General features: G+C 38.8%; 2 protein-coding genes across 2 annotated transcripts; one reads left to right on the plus strand and one right to left on the minus strand.

The window, feature by feature from the left end:
• GALR3 (galanin receptor 3) lies at positions 1-3,021 on the minus strand (the record flags this gene model as incomplete). Its single annotated transcript, XM_083365465.1, has 2 exons — positions 2,577-3,021; positions 1-571 (listed from the first exon to the last, which is right to left on the minus strand). Exons 1-2 carry the CDS (start codon positions 2,924-2,926, stop codon positions 1-3), a joined length of 921 nt encoding a protein of 306 aa, XP_083221591.1. The 5' UTR covers positions 2,927-3,021.
• A 14,636-nt stretch (positions 3,022-17,657) lies between these two features.
• On the plus strand, positions 17,658-18,476 carry LOC310642072 (noggin-like; the record flags this gene model as incomplete). Its single annotated transcript, XM_083365466.1, has 1 exon — positions 17,658-18,476. The coding sequence occupies one exon, from the start codon at positions 17,658-17,660 to the stop codon at positions 18,474-18,476; it is 819 nt and encodes a 272-aa protein (XP_083221592.1).
• Positions 18,477-20,445: the final 1,969 nt, after the last annotated feature.

Consider the following 20,445-nt stretch of genomic DNA (forward strand, 5'->3'; position numbering starts at 1 on the left):
TTAGACAAGAACACAACTGAAGACTTGTTTGAATTTCTTGCGGAAGTGCTTGGAAATGAGAGCATAAACAATTGGGTTGAGGCAGGAATTGGCATATGAGCAGCAATGAGAAGCTAGGCGTAAGACGTAGGTAGCTTGGTTAAAGGGGAAATAGCCAAACCAGAAACACAAGATCACTAGATGGTGGGGCAGCCAACACAAGCAGAAGAGGACAGTCACTGTAATAATCATCTTGGTGACCCTCCGTTTGGCTTTGCGGGACTCTGAGATTCTTTCCAGCGGGTCTACAGCAGTCCACAAGAATTTGATGGTTCTGCCATAAGCCAGGCTGACAACAGTGATTGGGAGGATGTAACTAAACACAAAAGTGAAGATGTCTAAGATCTTCCGATGTTGGTCCTCCCAAACTGGAGCACAGATCAATGTCTCCTTGTAATTAATGGTTTGGTAATAGCTGAGATAGGGTCCTGCAAAAAGCAGGGAGAAGGTCCAAATCATGATAATAGCAAGGACTGCATTGCAAGTGGTACGGAGATTCCGAGATTTCAGTGGGTAGCAAATAGCCAAATATCTGGAAACAAGGCAGAGATTGATAAATTCAATAGATATAAATACACCTATCATTATTTTCACCTTTATCGCTTAAATGCATTGCTCTTATTGGCCCATTTTCTTCCAGATTCAGACTCTCCTTGTGACAAACCTTTTTCATTCCCTTTTCGGCATGAATTTGACACTTAAAATGCCACCCAAACCAACTATTTGAAAATCTACAGAAATTGATGTAGGTGTTCATTATTTCATAATCCCACAAATATGATATGGATCTTTCCCCCCCCAATATAGGTAGAAATATTTTGGAACCCACGTATTTGAACCATGCCAAAAATTCATTCTATGTTTAGATACGACATTTTTCTGAAAGAATTTATTCATACACCATTTGAGATTAAACAGAAAGAACTGGTAAGTACGCTACAATTATTAAGGGGAAAGCACAAAAAAGAGTAAAGTGATAAAAATAGAAATAATTATGCAGAGAAGGCAAGACACTTTCTTTTTAATTGGCTGTGACGTAGGTGGAGGTTGGGAATGAAGATGGAGATCAAGCCTAAGGCTACAACTCTGAATGCAGTTGAATGGAATGAGAGAGTTTGGGTATGGTGAACAATCCATGTAAACTCTGTTGCCTGGAAGATTTTTGCTAGCAAGTATAAAGCTAGCAAGGGACGCGGTGGCTCAGTGGGTTAGGACGCTGAACTTGTCGATCGGAAGGTCGGCAGTTTGGCGGGTCGAATCCCGAGTGCCGCGTAGCAGAGTGAGCGCCTGTTACTCGTCCCAGCTTCTGCCAACCTAGCAGTTCGAAAGCACGTAAAAATGCAAGTAGACAAATAGGGACCACTCCGGTGGGAAGGTAACAGCGTTCCGTGCGCCTTTGGCGTCTAGTCATGCTGGCCACATGACCACGGAGACGTCCTCGGACAAGCGCTGGCTCTTCCGCTATGAAACGGAGAGTCGGAAACGACTAGCACGCATGTGCGGGGGAACCTTTACCTTTTACCTTTATAAAGCTAGCAGAATGTGGAGCAGGCTGTTTAGATCCTACCTTCCTGATGTGTCATATTTTTATTTACATAAAAATGTTCATGGTTGATTTTAAATGTATCCTTCAATCTGATTGGAAGCCATCTAATCTAGCTTGAGACATTTCTATATCTCCCAGGCATGCCTGGGATACTTCTGGCCTCAACCACATAAGAGACAAATCAGTTGGGATGCCTTAGTTATAGGAAGAGAGGAAGTATATTTTTTAAATAAATAAAAATAGACCACATGAGGGCTCCTTGTTGCTTTCTGAGCTTGGTTGTTTTCTTGCACATGTTTCAATACTGAAATTAGGTAATAACCTCAGTGCTATTAGGGAGTGGGGTTTGTTCTCATTTTATACTCTAGTGCAGGGGTCTTCAAACTTGGCCCTTTTATGACTTGTGGACTTCAACTCCCAGAATTCCTCAGCCAGGAGGAATTCTGCTCTAGTGGCTCTAGTGGCTCGCCCTGTTAGTGTTGGTGGGAGTTGTCTTGGTAGTTCTTTGGTCGGGCTGTTAGCTCCTTTGTCAGTTTCTTGACTGGGGTATTGTTTGCTTCTTGATTGTTAGTCTAATGTTAATCTTGGTGATAATCTTTGCTCATTTGGGTGTTGATTGCTGGTGAGAATGTGTTTTGGTCTTTTTGTTCCCTTTTTGGCTTGTTGATTGTTTCTTTTGAATGACATGTAAACGTTGTTTATGTTTATGTGCTGTGGATGGGTGCTTTCTCAGAAGATCTACGTACCTTTCATCTACATACTATACACATGTACATGTAGCTCAGAGAGCACAAGGACTCCGCATTTCAACCCTGAGTTACAAATATTCTCCTCTAATAGGGTCACATGTCAGGTACTTTAAGATTTTGGATACTGTCTTCCTTCTCCTGTTTAGAAATAAATAGACTGACATATCATATTAAGCAATGGTTTCTTCTTCTTTAAAAAAAATACATCTCAGTGCCTTAATACACACAACATATATATTTACCTGTCCACAGAGACAGCTGCCAGGGTAAAACTGCTGGCATACAAGGTAAGGTAAATGAAGAAATGCACAGCTTTGCAGGCAACGGCACCAAAAAGCCATCCATCCAGAGTATAGATGGTGGCCTGGAATGGGACACAGAAAACAATGAAGAAGAGATCTGCCACTGCCAGGTTGAGGATGAACAGGTTTGTAGTATTATATTTCACCTCTCCATTGTGTATCAGCACAGCCAACACCAGGCTATTCCCAACTGTGCCTACAAGGAAGATGAGGGAAAAGACCACAGGCATAATAATGCCTCCAGCTCTTGCTTCTCGGCTGACGGAAGATGTATTCCAGCTGTCTGGCATCTCTCCATCAGAGATAATTTAGGCCTGGCAAAAATAGAAAGAGAAATAAACGATGACCTCTCCTTAAGGATGGCTTTCACTCCTGGGTTCAGCATATGCTCTTCTTACCTCCAAAAATTGCCATTTTCATTTTCTATCCCAGAATTTGGCAACCTGAGATGAAGGATAACTTGATTCTTCTTCACTACCATTCCATCCAAAGAACCCCACTGGACTGACAGTTAAATCTTATTTCACTTGACCACACCTGAGGGCTGAAAGCCCATACAGGGGACACAGGTTAAGGTATATTCATTGCTGCTACTGCCTCTTGACAGCACTCAGCCTCCATGATCTTACTTCTCCAATTCTCCCATTCTAAGCAACCTACCATTCAAGGCCAATATAGGGGAGTTACGGTAAGTTGGCAGTCAAGAGTTTCCCAGAACAGGTTGTGGGAAGGCAAGAGGTGCCATGTTTAAATTATATGAGTAAAATAATGTAGGCTTAAGGTTGAAGTGGGCAGGACAAATAATGTGCAATGCTTCAAGGTCAGAAACATTGTGTCCTCCCACTCTTTTTGGGGTTGCTGTATGTTGGCATTGTAGGAGGAAAACCATGTTAGTCTATGGTGGAGTCTGATAGCACCTTTTCTAAATAAAACATTTTAATAAAATCAGTTAGAAAAGGTGCTAGAAGACTCCTCCTGATTCATGGGGATTTAAGAATTGAAAAAGTGATGCTGGGCTGGCTATAAGTGACTGTCAGCCCTTTGAGGTAAACCAGGAAAAGAAGCAGACTCAACAAATGTAGCTGGAACTATACTTTATTCAGCTAAACTATAGTAATAGAATTCTGAAAGCCTAGCCTGAGTTTTTCCCTCCCTGCCTTTTATATTATAATGCTGTATTTCTCAATCTTGGCAACTGAAAAATGTGTGGAGTGCAATTCCCAGAAGGGCTGGCTAGGAAATGACTGTTCTGCTGAATCAAGGAAGAATGAATCTTATCCTCTTACTCACACTTTATGTCTGTGTTAAAGCATACTTTTGTTTTTTTTTCAACCTTCGCCTTGCTTCTCCATCTCCAATTTCCTTCAGCTCTACAGTGACCTAAAGCTTGTCCATTCCTGACAAACTAGGTCCTTTAGCACATGCAACTAAAAAACTGAATATACCATATACACCTCCTGCTGAAGCGAGCTATGCCTGGGTTTTACTTTTGTGTTAAACTTTACATTATAAGCTCCTTGGAGCAAGGACTATATACTTGTTCTAAATTTGTACCTTGGCATTACTATATGTGCATTTACCTTTTCAAAGGTAAATCTATACCCAGCAACCATGGTTTCAAATAAGCAGGGTAAAAATGTTTGCAAACTGAAACAGCAAACAGAAGCAATTCTGTACTCCTGAAATATACAAAGCAAATGGGACACTGGTCAGGACTGGCATATTATTTTATTTGTTTATTCAATTTATAGGTAGTCCTCAACTTACAACCACAACTGAGCCCAAAATTTCTGTTGCTAAGCAAGAAAGTTGTTAAGTGAATTTTGCCTCATTGTATGACCTTTCTTACCACAGTTCTTACGTATGTCTCTGCACTTGTTAAGTAGATTACCTGGTTGTTAAATGAATTTGGCTTCCCCATTGACTTGGCTTGTCAGAAGGTTGCAAAAGTTGGTCCTGGGATACCGCAGCTATCCTAAATACATGCCACTTGGCAAGTGTGCAACAGTTATAAGTTTGAAAAACGGTCATAAATTACTTTTTTCAATGCTGTTGTAATTTTCAACAGTCACTAAATGAATGGTTGTAAGCTGAAGACTGTCTGTATATAGCTGCCCATATCAACAAGTGACTCCGTGCAACAAACAGAATTAAAATGAAATAAAACAATTACAAACATTACAATTTTTTTGAGTATCTGATGACTCTGTATGTTGGCTTATCATGAAAACAGCTGGTGAGATCTGAGTAGAAAGCAACTGCAGGCAAAATGCAAATGTGTGCCAAGACGTTCCTATCTTGATATCAAAATCAGAGAAGCTTTTTGCTTTATCATGTGTCTGCATTTATTTTTTTTATTTTTTTATTTAATTAGATTTCTATGTCCACTAAAGGCAACACCCAAATGCTTTTTAGTTTCAATTTCAGTGCATCAAATGCCTGCTTTTCTCAAAGCAAAAATACTGTACATAGAAAATGGATGCATTAAGAAAGGCACAGTGTGTAAAATACGAAACTATCTCTTGGTACATAAGGCAGGAATTTACTTAATGCCTAGAATTTACTTAGTGCCTAAAACAAAGAAGTAGGGGCCACTCATACTGTCTTGAGGAAAGCATTCTGTACCCAGGACACCACTAGTGGATGAAAAGCCAGCTACGAAGGCAATTGCTTCTCTACGTTGTTGCTTTCCTGCTTTGTCTTTAGCAGAAATCTGACACATGCATTCAACAGGTTAAGCTTTTCTTAAATTAGCAGGGAGAAAATAATATTTGGATGAAATGTATTTATGTGTGACAATGTTTAAACACAAGAACAGAAGAAGAATAGAAATATGACAATAGGATCCACAAAAACTAAACACAGCAGCTCTGATCAACATGCAAACCTGTCAATTTGAATGGCATTGGCTGCAATTTTGCACCCATCTACTCTCCAAGAGCATACAGCATTGGATGGTAATATGTTGGGCTCTACTTAAGGGGCATGAATTGGGCATCTTTGTCAGCTGGCCCTGAGATCTGTTTTTGACAGTCACTAAATCATGAATTTGCATTGTTGGGCTTTGTTTATTTTGGGAATCCAGCCAACACCATTTATACGGTATGGTTTGTAGCAGTTTCATGTTTGAATCTAGCCACTGTGGTTTATTCAATAAACCATTGTTAAAATAAACCATGGCTTGGTATATTTCATGTATCCAACCAGAATCTTTTAAATGCCTATATTCAATATGCTAGTTTAATGTTGTTATTGAGCAATAAAGCTCCTTCTTCTCCATTACTCAAGGTGCGAATTCAAAACTTCTTTCTTAAAGGCTTCCCTCCTTTACCCAGCTATTTTCCCCATAGCTGTTAAATCTCTTTCTTTTTCTTTGTTTGTGATCCTGTACAAATTGATAGGTTTTGAGGCAGGTCCTCTATTTTACATAAAGCCATGTCAAAGGGTATCCCTATGAAAAACTTAATCTTGGATTCCTCTCAGTCATAGGAATTATAGGAGCCCTGGCATATAATGTATGGATGAAAAAAAAGTTTAGTCATAATAATTTGATTCACATATGACCTTAGGTCCATACATTATACACAACCAAAACCAATTAATAACATTATGGCTTCATATAATGAATGAAGTCAGTATATGATTTTAGGCAGTGCTTTTTTGTATAAGAAAAAGGTGCCGGAACTCACACATGTCATACAACCCGCCTTGCCTATCCTACAAGGTTCCATCCAAAAAAGGTGCCAGAACTCCGTTCTGAGCGTTCTATGAGATAAAAAGCCCTGATTTTAGGAAATAACAGGTACAGTATCTGCAAGGAACACTTAATGTCTACTCACATTCTTTGGTCCTTTTCTACAAATAGATTTTGCAGATTTTTCAGAACAATTCATACTGGAGCTGAGCATGTCAAATCACTGAATAAAGCTAATGTCTATCTCTAGTTTTAACTTGATTTAACTGGGTTCAGGCTTTAGGCTTGTTTCTGGTGCACACAATTGAGGTTTTTGCTTTTGGCAGTCTATTTTTATATTTCTGCACCTTCCTTTCCACTGTTCATGTTAAGTAAATAATTCTGAATAATCAATAGTGACATTTTGCACCTCCTGATCATGCCACACTTAGCTTGTTTACAGTATGTACTCTTCCAAAAATTGGTTGTAAAAAAAGAGATAACCTTGGTGGCTTAAACAAGGGACCAACACAGGCCCTCAATGAAACTATTATGAATATAATCCCACAGCTGTCTATGCTCTTTTCACCAATAGAAATAAATTCTGCCAGGACAAAAGCCTGGAAAATGCAAGTTAATAAATCCCAGTAGTGAAAAAATATTATACCAGGTTTGATTACATATTTTCATTTTTTAAATCTGTGTGATAATAACATATTCTAAAGTAAGATTAATGGGAAAGCACACAATTTGTATGATTATTGCAAGATCCAATCTGGATCAGTCACCGGGACCAGAGGTTTGGTCTTCCAAGCATTTGGACTCTGCTAGAGAGACGTTCCCTGAGGATGGGGGCTCCAGCACGAGTCCGAAAGCTCAGAAGACTAAATCTCTGGTCCCGGTGACCGACTCAGATTGGATCCTGCAACGCTATCCCGGGACAGGTATATTCACCTTCACTCGTGTATGATTATTATTTAAAATAAGCTCCACATGACTTTTTAATTGACACTGTCCATTATGCTAGCAATGCAGATGTAAAGAGAGGTTTTGCTCAGAGCCACCGAGGAAAATTTCTCAGAGCCACTGAGGAAAGAACATAGGTTAGTTAACATAATTAGCTTTCTGAATGTCAAAATTTTTTCTCAGTGACAAATGTCTGTGCTTTATTCCAGAATCATAAAGCTTCTCGAAATGCTCTCTTTCTACTACTCGCCTCTGGAGTGCTTTGAAGTTCACACAAAGAGCTTGCATTATCCTTGGTAGAAAGATATACCAAATATATTATTTATTTTATAGTATTCAGCAAACAAAAATTATTATTATTATTAAAATTATTATTTATTTTATTCATCAAAGAAAAATTACACATTCGAACAAAGAAAATTGTCAAAGATAAAAGTGTTATATTACTAACAGAGAACAGTACCATGTGAAGTTAATAAAGCAGAAACAAATGCTGACATATCACAACCATGAGCCACTTACCTAAAGAAAACAGCCTTCAAAAAACACTGAATTGCTATCCTCCCCTTTGACAACACAGGTATTGGAATATGCAGTTTTATTTTTCTATTGCTGTCCAGCTGGACTGGCTCTGAGCTTCGCCCATACAGTTATTGTCCACTGCCACATGCCCTATTTGGAGATGGTATGCAGCTCTCTGCATCATTTTCTGCCTCAAATAACAGTTATTTCTTCTTTGCCTCGCCTGAACATAAAACTGCCACGGAAGAAAACACACCTGAAATTCTCCCCACTAAAAATAGGCAGAGCTGGTCTTGAATCTGGCCATTCCAGGAACATTTACTCCCTCCTTTGATCTCTGTGTAACCTGCAGAACTGTTGGAAAGCCACTCTGTAACAAGCCATCTTCCTCCTTGTAAGCTGCACTTACTCTTATTAGACAAGAGATGGACTCCTCCTGGACTTGAAGCAGTAACTAGCAACAAGAAGAAGCCCTCATTCCCTTCACTCCAGAGGCCCCCCAAAAAAGGCTGAGCAGAATTTCTGAAGTTGTGATGACCAGATTTGGTCTGTGATTCACCCCCACCCTGTACTACTTTCAGCACATCGCTTCAACTCTTCCCTTTCTCTGCTTTCTTCTTTCTTCTCATCCTATAATCTGTCTTTGCTCTCCCCCTCCTGTTTTTGTTGTGCCTTTGTGTTAACCCTCCAGGAGCCAGAACTACTTATTCAATGCTATCTATCTATCTATCTATCTATCTATCTATCTATCTATCTATCTATCTATCTATCTATCTATCTATCTTCTATCTATCTATCTATCTATCTATCTATCTATCTATCTATCTATCTATCTATCTATCTTCTATCTATCTATCTATCTATCTATCATCTATCTATCTATCTATCTATCTATCTATCTATCCATCCATCCATCCATCCATCCATCCATCCATCCATCCATCCACCCATCTTATATATTGCTCCCATCAATGACAGATGAGCATATTTTTCCACTCAATACTATATTTGCAACTGCAGCTAAGTAGTGTCTTCTGAATGACCATGGAAACAATGACATCCCAAAGACCATAACCAAATAAAGCTATATATCAGCTGGCATAGAGAGATTTCCAGAATATATTAAGAAGTTTCTTTTCTTTTCCTTTCCCTGTGGCCAAAAGAACCATCCTCTTACTATGCTTTAGCATAACCCCCAAACAGCTTTTCCAGATTAATTACACAGGCGGAATTTGCCTTATATTTAGGTTTCATTCCAGTGATTAGTTTCCTTTGGATTTATAGAAGCCATGTATATGAAAAAAACAATTTCAGAGTCTGGTAACATGCTTCAGTTTATTCGTATGAATGGTAGAATCAGTGCTTTTTTTGTAAAAGAAAAAGGTGCTGGAACTCACCCATGTCATACAACCCACCTTGCCTACCCTGCAAGGTTCCATCCAAAAAAGGTGCCGGAACTCCGTTCTGAGCGTTCTATGAGGAAAAAAAGCCCTGGGTAGAATGCACACTTTATATGCAAGACGCTCACACATCAAATAACAGAACAAAGGTGAAAAAATATTATTTTCGTAATTATCTAAAATTGCAGTTTGCATGTTGGCATAAAAGTCTCCAGAACAGATGAATTATACTGAGTAAAAATGCTAGTAACCCTCAGACAAAATAGTTAATAATTATCCATTTAATATTCTGCGGATGGTTAGGCTTGGGTCAGCCAAACATTATTACTCTGACGTCCATTCAGTTGCAAGAGGTAGAGTGAAACACGTTATTTATTTAACTGAAACCTGCACATATTTGGGATCATGGTTTATGTCCAGAAAACTGTTATCATAATTATGAGCTACTATCATTGTGTGGTTTCCTGCTACTGTTTAACTAGTGCCATTATTTTCATCTGCCTGGGATTAAACTGACCGTTTCATCAAGGTGTCATTTTTCTTTGTAAAACAGAGGACATTCTTCAACTCTTTGGTTCCCATATCAGTCCTATAAATAAAGACAGTTTAGGATTTATACAAAAGAACAGTTTGCACATTTTTAAATAAATAATTCAATACCAATACCATTTTAAAGCCTGTCACTTTGGGTCAAGCAAGATCATACTGCAAGTCTGTCTGTGGCATATAAATCATTTCTACATTTAGATTAAATTATTTTCATGCCACAAAGAACACCACAATACTCAAAAAGTTATAAATACTACGGTTTGGCATCAGGCAATAGAAGGGGTAATGGGTGGGTTAATAAAAATGGACGTAAGCTTAGACAATTGTTGTCTATGTGTATATCCTGTATTGTTTTGTTTGGAAAATAGGCCCTGGAGTCTGCAGGTGTGTGTAAAACAAATATGGTGGAGTTAATTCAAAGAACCCCCTTGAGTTGAACCTTAGCTGTGTGGCATATACACAGTCCAGCCTACCTCACTGGATTGTTGGGAAAGTAAAGAAGATGACAATTTTGTTCCATTGTGAAAGAATAGAATAAAATGTGTTCTAAATAAAGTAAATTTGCAGTTAATTCTAGAGTATATTTTAGACATAAAGTATAAAAAGCACTAATAAAGGCCAAGAGCTTTATGACTGAGCTCCAAGAGAATTTTACATCTCAATACAACATAAGATTTATATGTTGAGGGTACTACTCCAGGTAGACTGGGATAAATTCTGTAAGAATAGCAACACATACAGACATATTTTTAAAATTACTGACTCAAGCTCTGACACTTCACCTCCCTCTATAATAGCCACATTGCTTTTTGGAACAAATATAGACTAATATGTCACATGGGCAGGATCTACCCATCAGCAGCTCCTAGCTTAGGAGCTTTCCACTGAGGATTCTCCCCATCTCTCTCCTTCTGCTATAGAGGAAATTATCCATGTTTAAGATCCATGTTTATCATAAAAGAATAAAGATCCATGTTTGTGTATGCAATCAAATTAGATTAGAGGACAGCAACAAAGATGATTAGGGAACTGGAGGCTAAAACATGAAGAACATTTGCAGGAATTGGGCATGTCTAGTTTAATGAAGACTAGAGCTGACATGATAGCAGTGTTCCAATATTTGAGGTGCTGCCACAAAGAAGAGGGGTCATCCTATTCTCCAAAGTGCCTGAGGGCAGGACAAGAAGCAATGGATGGAAACTAATCAAGGAGAGAATAAACATAGAAATAAGGAACAATTTCCTGACTGAACAATTAATCAATGGAATGGGTTATCTTCAAAAGTTGTGCATGTTCCACAACTGGAGCAAAACCTGGAGATTTTAAAGAAGTAATTGGATAACCACTTATCTGAAATGGTATAGGATTTTGAACTTTGGACTAGAAGATCTCCCAAGTCCCTTCTCTTATTCTGTTAAAATTCTGCCTTAGCAAATAATAGGGCATAACTTTGCTTTCCTTCCATTAAAACTCCTATTGTTATAGAACTTTGTATGAATTTGGAATTTTTCAACAAGGGCTTTGGATCAGTTATGAATGTGGCTGATAACATTGCCAGTGCCTGAAGGCAAGTTATGAATTATTCTCTATAATTCATGCCTTTGTCCATACAGTACTGAACAAATATGGTTTAGGATCTTCTCGATACTTTCTTTATTGTCCTATTTCTGCAAGATTCCAGGAAAACATCCTGTCATATATTATGCAGCACAAAATAGATTTATTAGATCATAAAATAATTTTCCTCTACTTTTGTATTCTACTAAAACTGTGTTCTTGTGGCTATAATTAAATTTACAGTTGTTTCTAGAGAGAAATTTGTTCATGATGGTGCTTGGAAACATTATTTCAAACAAGCATATTTATACCATGTCTTAATTGGTCCTGTTTATTTATTTTTTATTTGATTTTATTTTCATAATTTTGTTTGTTCTGACACAAATGATATAAAATAAATATACTACAGTATTGGTAATAGCAGTGGGATGTACCCCCCAAATTTTGATTTATATCTCATCCCAGTATCCTAATTCCAATGAAGGAAACGTTTTTTTTTTCTAGATTTCCTTTCTTTCCACAGAACTAACAGGATGCACACATTTTGTTAAGACACAGTGTTTGGCATAGCACATTGTGAGAGCCTAATTATTGTTGGATGTAAACTAGAGTTGATGGTTTGTTGTACTAAGATTTCTTAGCCGAACATTTGACTGGCTTATGGAGGAAGATCCAGTTGAGCGCAAATCCAAATGGAGTATGCTTTCTGTAACAATTGCTAGGGAATCACATCTTATCCCAGTCGACTCAATCTTAGCTAGGATTACACTCTGAAAGAACATGGCAGAAGGAGAGCCTCATAAGGCTGTGGTAGCCAAAAATTCAGAACATGTCTGGTACTTATTGAGGTAGAGATGCCTCCACTTTTTCTTCTTTCAATGCAATATATGCCAGCATATCCCTTCAATGACTATCTGGATTCTGCATAGGCTAATACAATACATTGCACACAAAAGAATTAATGGCCACAGCTTACTACTGGGCCGTGGCTTGTTTCGAACCAGGTGTTCTGTACCAGCCTGCTACCGGCCCTGCAGCAAAAGCAGGGACAACCCCTTTACAAACGGCAAGAGGCTGGAATAACGCCTGCCAAATTTAGTAACATAAAACAGAGCAAGACAAGACACCAACCATGAAACAGGAGCTATGAAAGAGGAACTATCCAAGCGGTTGCCTTCAGCAAACCAGCCCTCCCACACATTCCCCTTAAATACAGTTCAGGGCGTGGCCTCTCTCTGCCTCCTTCCGAGGTGCCCCATTGCCTTCCTCTGTTTACTCCTGATTGACTGCCTCCTGCGTCGGGCGTCCTTGAACAGGGCCAGCTGTGGGTCATCTTCATCCACGCTGTCAGGCTCACCCAGCTGGGTCTCCGTCGTGACCAAGTGGGAGGGGCCTGGCTGAGGGCTCTGTGGAGCCTCAAGGCCATCATCAGCAAGCTCTTCAACACCCCCCTCCTCCTCCTCTGAGTCGTCCGACCCAACTGCCGAACCCACAGGCTGACCCTGAATCACAACACAGAGCTTTTTAACTTCCTGAGCCATTCCATTACAGATGTCAAAGAAGCCATTTTGGAATAAAAAGGCAACACAATTGAATGCGATGCCTCTAAACATACATATATCAAAACATTCAGGCTGTCTCAGAAGGTCTGAAAAACAGCCAGTGAGAGAAATTTCATGTACTACATAATCTATTTGGTTGTTATATAGTGACTTTGTATGAAACCATATAGCAGAATTCTTCAAAGCAAACATATTAAGCAAGTATTAAATATTTATCCAATATTAAATAAAAATAAAGGTGTTGGTGTGGGTTTAGATCTAGTTAGTGTCATGTCATTTAAAATAATGGTGAGCCAGCTATTGCTTTTAGATTGAATTATATCACCCACACAGATAACCCTAACCTTAATATTTATATTAATCAGTCTGAGCAAAATCTAGCACTAGCAAGTAAACATTATACAGTGTTTGACTCTCTAGTGAGTTTGAAAACCTGTGATGTTTTTATAAGTCATAATTATGTCACTTATAATTTGTATGAGCAAAACATAATTAATACAAATATAATAGAAGATCCAGAATTCAAATATGAGCTAATATCTAAAGAACATTGTCTTGACAGCCAATTATCAGCTATTGATGCCAGTAAGAAGCCATGAGGTACACACTCATCCAGAAAACTTTAATTTGGATTCTTGAATTAAGCAAGAGATTGGACTTGATGATTCTGAGGTTTATTTACTTGGAAATATTTATTTACGCATAGCTTTCACTCCTTCAAGCTGATATTTTTTAGACAGGATTATTTGAAGAGTCTTGATGCTGTTAGTAGGAAGCAGTAGGAAGCAGATGGGGTAAAAAGGATAGAAAACCTGTTGAATTGAAATTGAACTGATACTTTGGAAGGGGACTTTGAAGGACATCTACACTGAGCTATGGCTATCTCATGGACTTTATATAAAGGACCTCATAATATTACTTATAATTATTTTTTTCATGTTGAATAGTTTCTCCTGGAAATAATAGTTAAACATGAAACAGAGGAAAAAAGGAGATAACTTCTTCCTGAATGCAAATGTTTTGTTGCCATGGCAATGGGTACATCTGGAGATACGTGGCCTTGGCAGCAGGCATTGTAAATAAAGTGTTCCTGTCTCTCCTTGCCCATTATGTAGTTTTGCTCCAACAAAGCAGGGTCCTTTCAATCACACTTCTGTTTGCCTACATTAAGCCAAGGACAGTCTACATCAAGGCTTCACACTCTCTAACCCTGACAAATCAACTGCTGATCAACCTATTAAAAAAAACCCTCTGTTCTTACACATGATAACAGCAGCAAGACTTCTTTATGTGCAGACATGGAAGGACTCACAAATATCAACAATGGAAGAATAGATTGTGAATAGATTTGGCGGAGATGGGGATGCTTTGAATAAAGGAAAGTCTTTATATAAAAAAACCTTGTTTTTACTTGGAAACCATTTTTGGACTTTTTGCTTGACGCTAAAAGAAAATAAATTTTAACCTTGGAATTAGATGACTAGAACTGCTAATGACTATACAGGTACTGAGTGCTATGGTTTATTCCAGTTCAAAGGATCATTGTATTTCATGCTTGTATAACAGTACAGAAAAAAGTTGGAAGTCAATCTGTTTTATAGCTTTTTCCCAATTTTGTTTTATTCCCTGCTCACTCCTTTCCTCATTCTAACTTTTGTCTTTCTCCTTTGGATTTTATATGTTTTTAATATTTAATAAAGTTTTGTTGGGGAAAAAAACACAAAGCTTGCATTAGGAAGCTCCAGTCTTTCTTACACTGAAAAGAGGACGGAGGGGCAAGAGAACAGGTCAGGGGCCAAAAGGAAGAGGGCAGGCCCATAGAGAACCAGCAGGACCTGTTGGAGCCACAAATTGATGCAAAATATATAATTTCAGTCTACCTCCTCCATGAGCAATAATACATTCTATCTGGCCAACATGCAGCATCTGGACATGGAATAAGAGGGAAAAAATCCTTTCAGAAAGTCACACCTAAGAATATCCTTGGTTGACTCAACTGTAGATGGATGATAAAATACAGGCAGTGGCATCCAGGGAGTCTTCTGGAACCTTTAATGGATTGTCCTTGCATCAGGACCAAGAGACTGCAGATTTTCACTTAGTAATGTGAACCTGAACCAGGTTTTAGGAAGAGAGTTAAGATGTCTGTATTTATGAAGAACTTTATATCTGTGGCTAGATTGTTCAAATTATTATTTTGCTTTTAGAAAAAATACTGGTATGTGTGCCCTCCCAATTTTTGAACTGACTATCTGTGGAAGGGAAAGACATTAATTTACCTGATCAAGGTTTAATTTGTTTTAAAATTGAATTGTATTAGAAAGAGAACATTTTATATTTCAGTGGGTTTTTTGCCTTTTATTATTCTTGTATTAAATACAAACAACAATTAAAAAACAAGTAAGGTGTCCATCAGCACCTGGCATCACAAGGTACCACATTGGGCATACTTAGATAGTGTGGTGCTGAGATACAGGTTATCATGAACTCCATCAGAAAAGCTGAATGCAGCAGCCACTGGATATAATTTAAAATGGTAAAAACAGTGTTTTGAATATCTTAGTTAGTTTAGTTTTCTCAATCACATATGTCTTGAAAACACCTTTTTTTAAAATATTGAATTGGGAGGGAGGGGAGATATGAATTCCTTAGAATCAGCTGTTTTGTGTTTGTGGTTGTTTAAATGTCAGAGTTGCCTTGGAGAAAATGAATAACATTGTTCAGGCCCCAAAAATGCAAGTGGGTTGAAATGCGGATGTATAAAGATACTCCAGCTGTAAAACAGGATGTCTTGTCAGTATAGGAGTTTTAAGATGTAGCACTTCTTATGAGGAAATAATTCAAGTTAATAGGGACTGGTTGTGACAGCTGAAATCTGGGTATAATAGTGAACCTTTTAGCTTAAAAACTCTCTGTTTCCAAGAGTTAATGTTAGAATATGTTTGAATTATCTCTTCCCTTTGCACCACATAGTTATTGTTCTGATGTAATAATCTATTTTTCTTATGACTGATCTATTTCCTGACCAAACATATAGTTTATTATGAGTTTTCTCTGTCCTGACTTACCGTCTATGCCAGGGCTTTTCAACCAGTGGTACGGGTACCACCTGTGGTACATTGGCACCTGGCAGGTGGTACGTGACCATCCTAGAAAAGTGGTAGCGGGGGAGGGGAATGAGCTGAAGCGGTGGTAGCACCGTACAAGCCTGAGCGAGAAATGGCTGGAGCTGCAGGGCTGTCAGGGCTCAGCGGAAGCGCCAGGATAAGCGCTTCTTTGGGGCTGTCAGGGCTCAGTGGAAGCATCAGGATCAGCACCAGGCTCCAGCTGGAGCTTGGTGCTGATCCTGGCGCTTCTGCTGAGCCAGAAGAACTGCCGATCAGCTGGAATGTTGCAGCATCTCCAGGGTCTTGTGATTTACATTCAGATACTTGGCAACTGATTCATATTTATGACATGTCACAGTGTCCCAGGGTCATGTGAAGTGACCAAAACCTGCTGCAACCACCCAGCAGAGGGGAGGAAAATAAAAAACAAACACCCCCCACCCCACTCCGGCTGCCAGTCCTCAACAGAAATGATCACAACAATGAAAACCTCAGACAGCAGGAAGAGCACTGCCGGGTGGGCAGGCAGGTGTCTTGCTTGGTTGTGGCTTGGGGGGCACTTTATTCAGTGCCATTGTAACTTCAAACAGTCACTGAGCGAGCTGTTGTAAGTCGAGGACTACCTGTACTTCATCACCTTTTTCCTTTTTTTTTCTGTCATCAAGTTTTTGACACCTTGCTAGGCAACTGGTGGTACTCGGATGTTGCCATAGCCTAAAAGTGGTACAATGGGTGAAAAGGTTGAAAAGCCCTGGTGTATGCAACAGAACATGATTCCTCAACATGTTCTACTGTTTAATTCTAATGTCAGAATGGGTCCCAGGTCACGGCTAATCATTATTGCCTTTACAAAGAATCATTATTGCCTTTACAAAGAATTCTGGATTGAAATTTCAGATAGGATTTTAACTGAAGTATTTTCAATTTTCCAGAGAAGATGAGGCATGTGTCATCTATTATGCCTAGCAATTGAATGTTTGTCTTATTGAAGGATTTCTAGTAAAGGCATAGACGTAAAAAGAACCATTCCTAGTTTTTTATTTCATTGCTGGAGATGGAATCAAATTTTTAAATAGTTGCAAGGTCTATGTTCAGGTTCCCAAAGAATTCACCAATTCCAGAACCACAACTGTTCTGCAGAACATGCAAATTATCCAAATGCAATGCAAGCAATCAAACAAAATCTTGATATGCAAGATAATCCAGAAACTGTTTTACTGTTACAATTAATCATTTGAGATAATATGCATGCATACCAAATTGATGGTCTGCCATGGGGGGAGGGAGTTAGTGAAAATGATGGATTTGTGATCTGACCCCCATCTGGAGGGCATTAAGTTGGGGAATGCTGATATAAACAAAAAAAATCAGAACAAAAACTTAATCTGACAATGTCTGGTGAATTGCTGAAGTTAGAGTTGCTGAACCATTAATGCTGATGATATCATATCATTAAAACCCTAGGTTAATAAACAAAATGTCCAAATGGGTTAAACAAGGGCTAATCCCCCCCTCTGTTTATGTCAATGGGAGCCACAGTGCTGTTGTTATCAAAGCCTGCAAGTGGGGAAAAGGGGAGCTGCTAAACTCGGGGTCAAAGGCTGGATAATAAAAGAGGTGGAGAGAAACAAAGCCTCATAGAGTTAGCTTGCAGCAATTGAGACACATTCAAGTCTTGAAGAAACATGGATGTTAAAGCATGGTTGGCCTGTATGCTGCTTCTGGAGCAATGGAGCCAGGGGTTCCACTACATTGGGGCAATTTTTGTCTCTCAAAAAGGAGGCTTTTCCTTAAGTGGGGTTCCCCGACCATCGAATAACATCAGGGCATTGGAGCAGTCCAATCCTGACATACATCTTATTTGGAGTAAGCTGCAGACTCAAGCAAGGCCTTACAGCCTCTCCCTCTCTCCTGAGGACTACCACTACGCTGTGCCCAAGCCAAAGCACTTGCGTACTTCCAAGTTGATGAAACTTCTGGGATCTTCCTATGAACCTTTCTGGATGTCTCCTGAGGACCCCCGAGATCGGAACCCAAGCACTAAAGAACTGAGCACACAGAAGCGAGAGCTGACTAAACATACAGCCCGATTTAGGAAGAAGCTCCTGCAGGAGACAAGCAGATTAGAGCTTCCCAAGTTGCTACCATTGCTGCCTTTTGAAGATGGGATCGCTCATAATTTGAGCCAGTCCTTCATTTATCATCTACGTCGATGGCTAGTGGATAGTGCAATCTGTTCTTTAACTTCTTCCTGGATAGACATGGGATCTGTCTTCTGGCCACGCTGGATACGCCATACATACTGTGACCTGATGCAAGCTGGATGCACTTGGCCTCCAGGCATGACTTGCCAGCCAGCCCAAATTACCCACATCAAACTCCTGGCATGGCATTGTTGGATAAATGGAACCCAGTCTCTGAATCTTAGAAAGTCTCGTAAGGAATGTGTTTGGAGACAAATTCCTTATCCTGTGGTAACTGGATGTAAATGTGCCTGCTCATGATACGGATAAAGTGAAGTTTATACTGCAGCATTTGGACTTTGTGAGGATTTGTTGTCATTTCTCAATTAGATGAAAGCTAGTCCTCAAGATGACATAGACTTGAGGTTGAAATCTAGAAAGCAATAATTGTAATGAAAATGAGAGAAGTACTTCACGAACCATCTGAAAACCTGTGCCTGGAGGAATTTTCACAGCTATGTAAAAACAAAACATAACCAGGTATTAAAGTTCTCTGTCTTAGCCAAGGAATGCTAGCCAAATGCAAAATAGAAACACCAGCATCTTTCTCAAATGTGCAATCATGAAATAATAGCAGAAACTAAATATGTTTTAATCAAGAGTTTTGGAACTCTGGAAATTTAGTAATAGCATTTCTTTCTTTTAATTGGAGGTGATGCATGAGGTTAATGTGAAAAAAATAAAGGCGGATAAAGAAATAAAAGGCCATAATTAGAATTTGGGTTAACTAATATCATATTATCACTATGTTACTAGAGAGGATTGTAGTCTTGGTTATACATAATGTAGTAAGCCTTATATATAATATGGATGGACCCAAACCTTGACATTTTCCATTGTGGGCTCTATTAAAAAGTAAAAAAAAAAGTTCTGTTCTGCTCTGTGGTTTTGATCTAGGTCTTTGAAATTAAAGAACTGCTATTCAGTTTACACACACACACACACATGAATTCTTACCAAATATTTAAGTAAATGGAAGTTTCCTGCTTTGCTAAACCTCCTTTGGCCTGGTTTCCTTTCTATATATTCCTTCCAAATATATCCCATGTCTGGGAATAATGTAATTGCATAAATGATGTATCTGGATTTGGGATAGGCTGTTGTATAAAATCAATGAGGTGCAATACAACCGTAATACTATACATGTTCCCTGAGATTTCTAATTAGACTTATGCAGGATGATATCACATAATAATTTCATAACCTTCAAGAAAGTTACATAACTGATGGCATATATTGTATCTGAAATGACATGTAAGTTACTAAATTATCCAACCTTCCATCATCTTAAAAGAGCATTCTCTGGCTTGTCTGGGTGATATTTTGATGCAATTTAATTTACAGGTAGAAATCATTGTGATTGAATGGCTTGTTACAGAGAGAACAATGTGTATGGGAAATTGCCAGATAACAGCAGCTGCATTTTTTGCCAAAAGAAATGCCAGGATGTTCTTGTTGGCAGAAAGATAGATTCACTGAGGCAGTGTTGTTTAAAATCTATGAACAGACTCCTCTTGTAAAGATATTCTTCCTTTTGTACATGGTCATAGTTATACACAAACACAACACACACACATTATACCAAATATAGGAGAGCTATGTTAGTTAACTGTACAAAAAAAAATGATAGGCCCTTTTCCAACTAACAAATTCTATCAAAGGGCATAAGGTTTTATGAGCCCTTCATCAGATCCTGATGGAGAATTTAAATTAGGATGAAGCTGGGAGGCAAAGAGAAAGGAAGACAGGTCAATTATAAAGATGCAGGTTACATGTGAGAGAGATTGCCAGTATGTTATCAACTAACTGCAATGTGTTAAAAATCCTTTGTGATGAGACGTTTTGATGTATATGAGTTTAGCAATCTCTTACTCAGTGTTGTTTAGAGTAGTCATGGACCAGTCACTTTCTCTCTGCCCTAGGAAACAGGCAATGACAAACCATTTCTGAATTTTTATCAAGAAAACTGCAGGAAGTAGGTCAGTCAGTTGCCAGGAGTCAAGGCTGCTTCAAAGGAATACATACAAATTCTATTTTTGCAATTATATCCTATGAACATTGGCAAAATGGTGGAGCCTTGGTGGAGCAGTGGGCTAATGCCTCCCTAAGTAGCAGTGGGCTAATGCCTCCCCAGCTGCCTGCAATTAGTGCAGGTTCGAGTCCCACCAGGCTCAAGGTTGACTCAGCCTTCCATCCTTCCGAGGTAGGTAAAATGAGGACCCAGATTGTT

The sequence above is a fragment of the Vipera ursinii genome (assembly GCF_947247035.1).
Source record: "Vipera ursinii genome assembly, chromosome: 6".
Taxonomy (NCBI): domain Eukaryota; kingdom Metazoa; phylum Chordata; class Lepidosauria; order Squamata; family Viperidae; genus Vipera; species Vipera ursinii.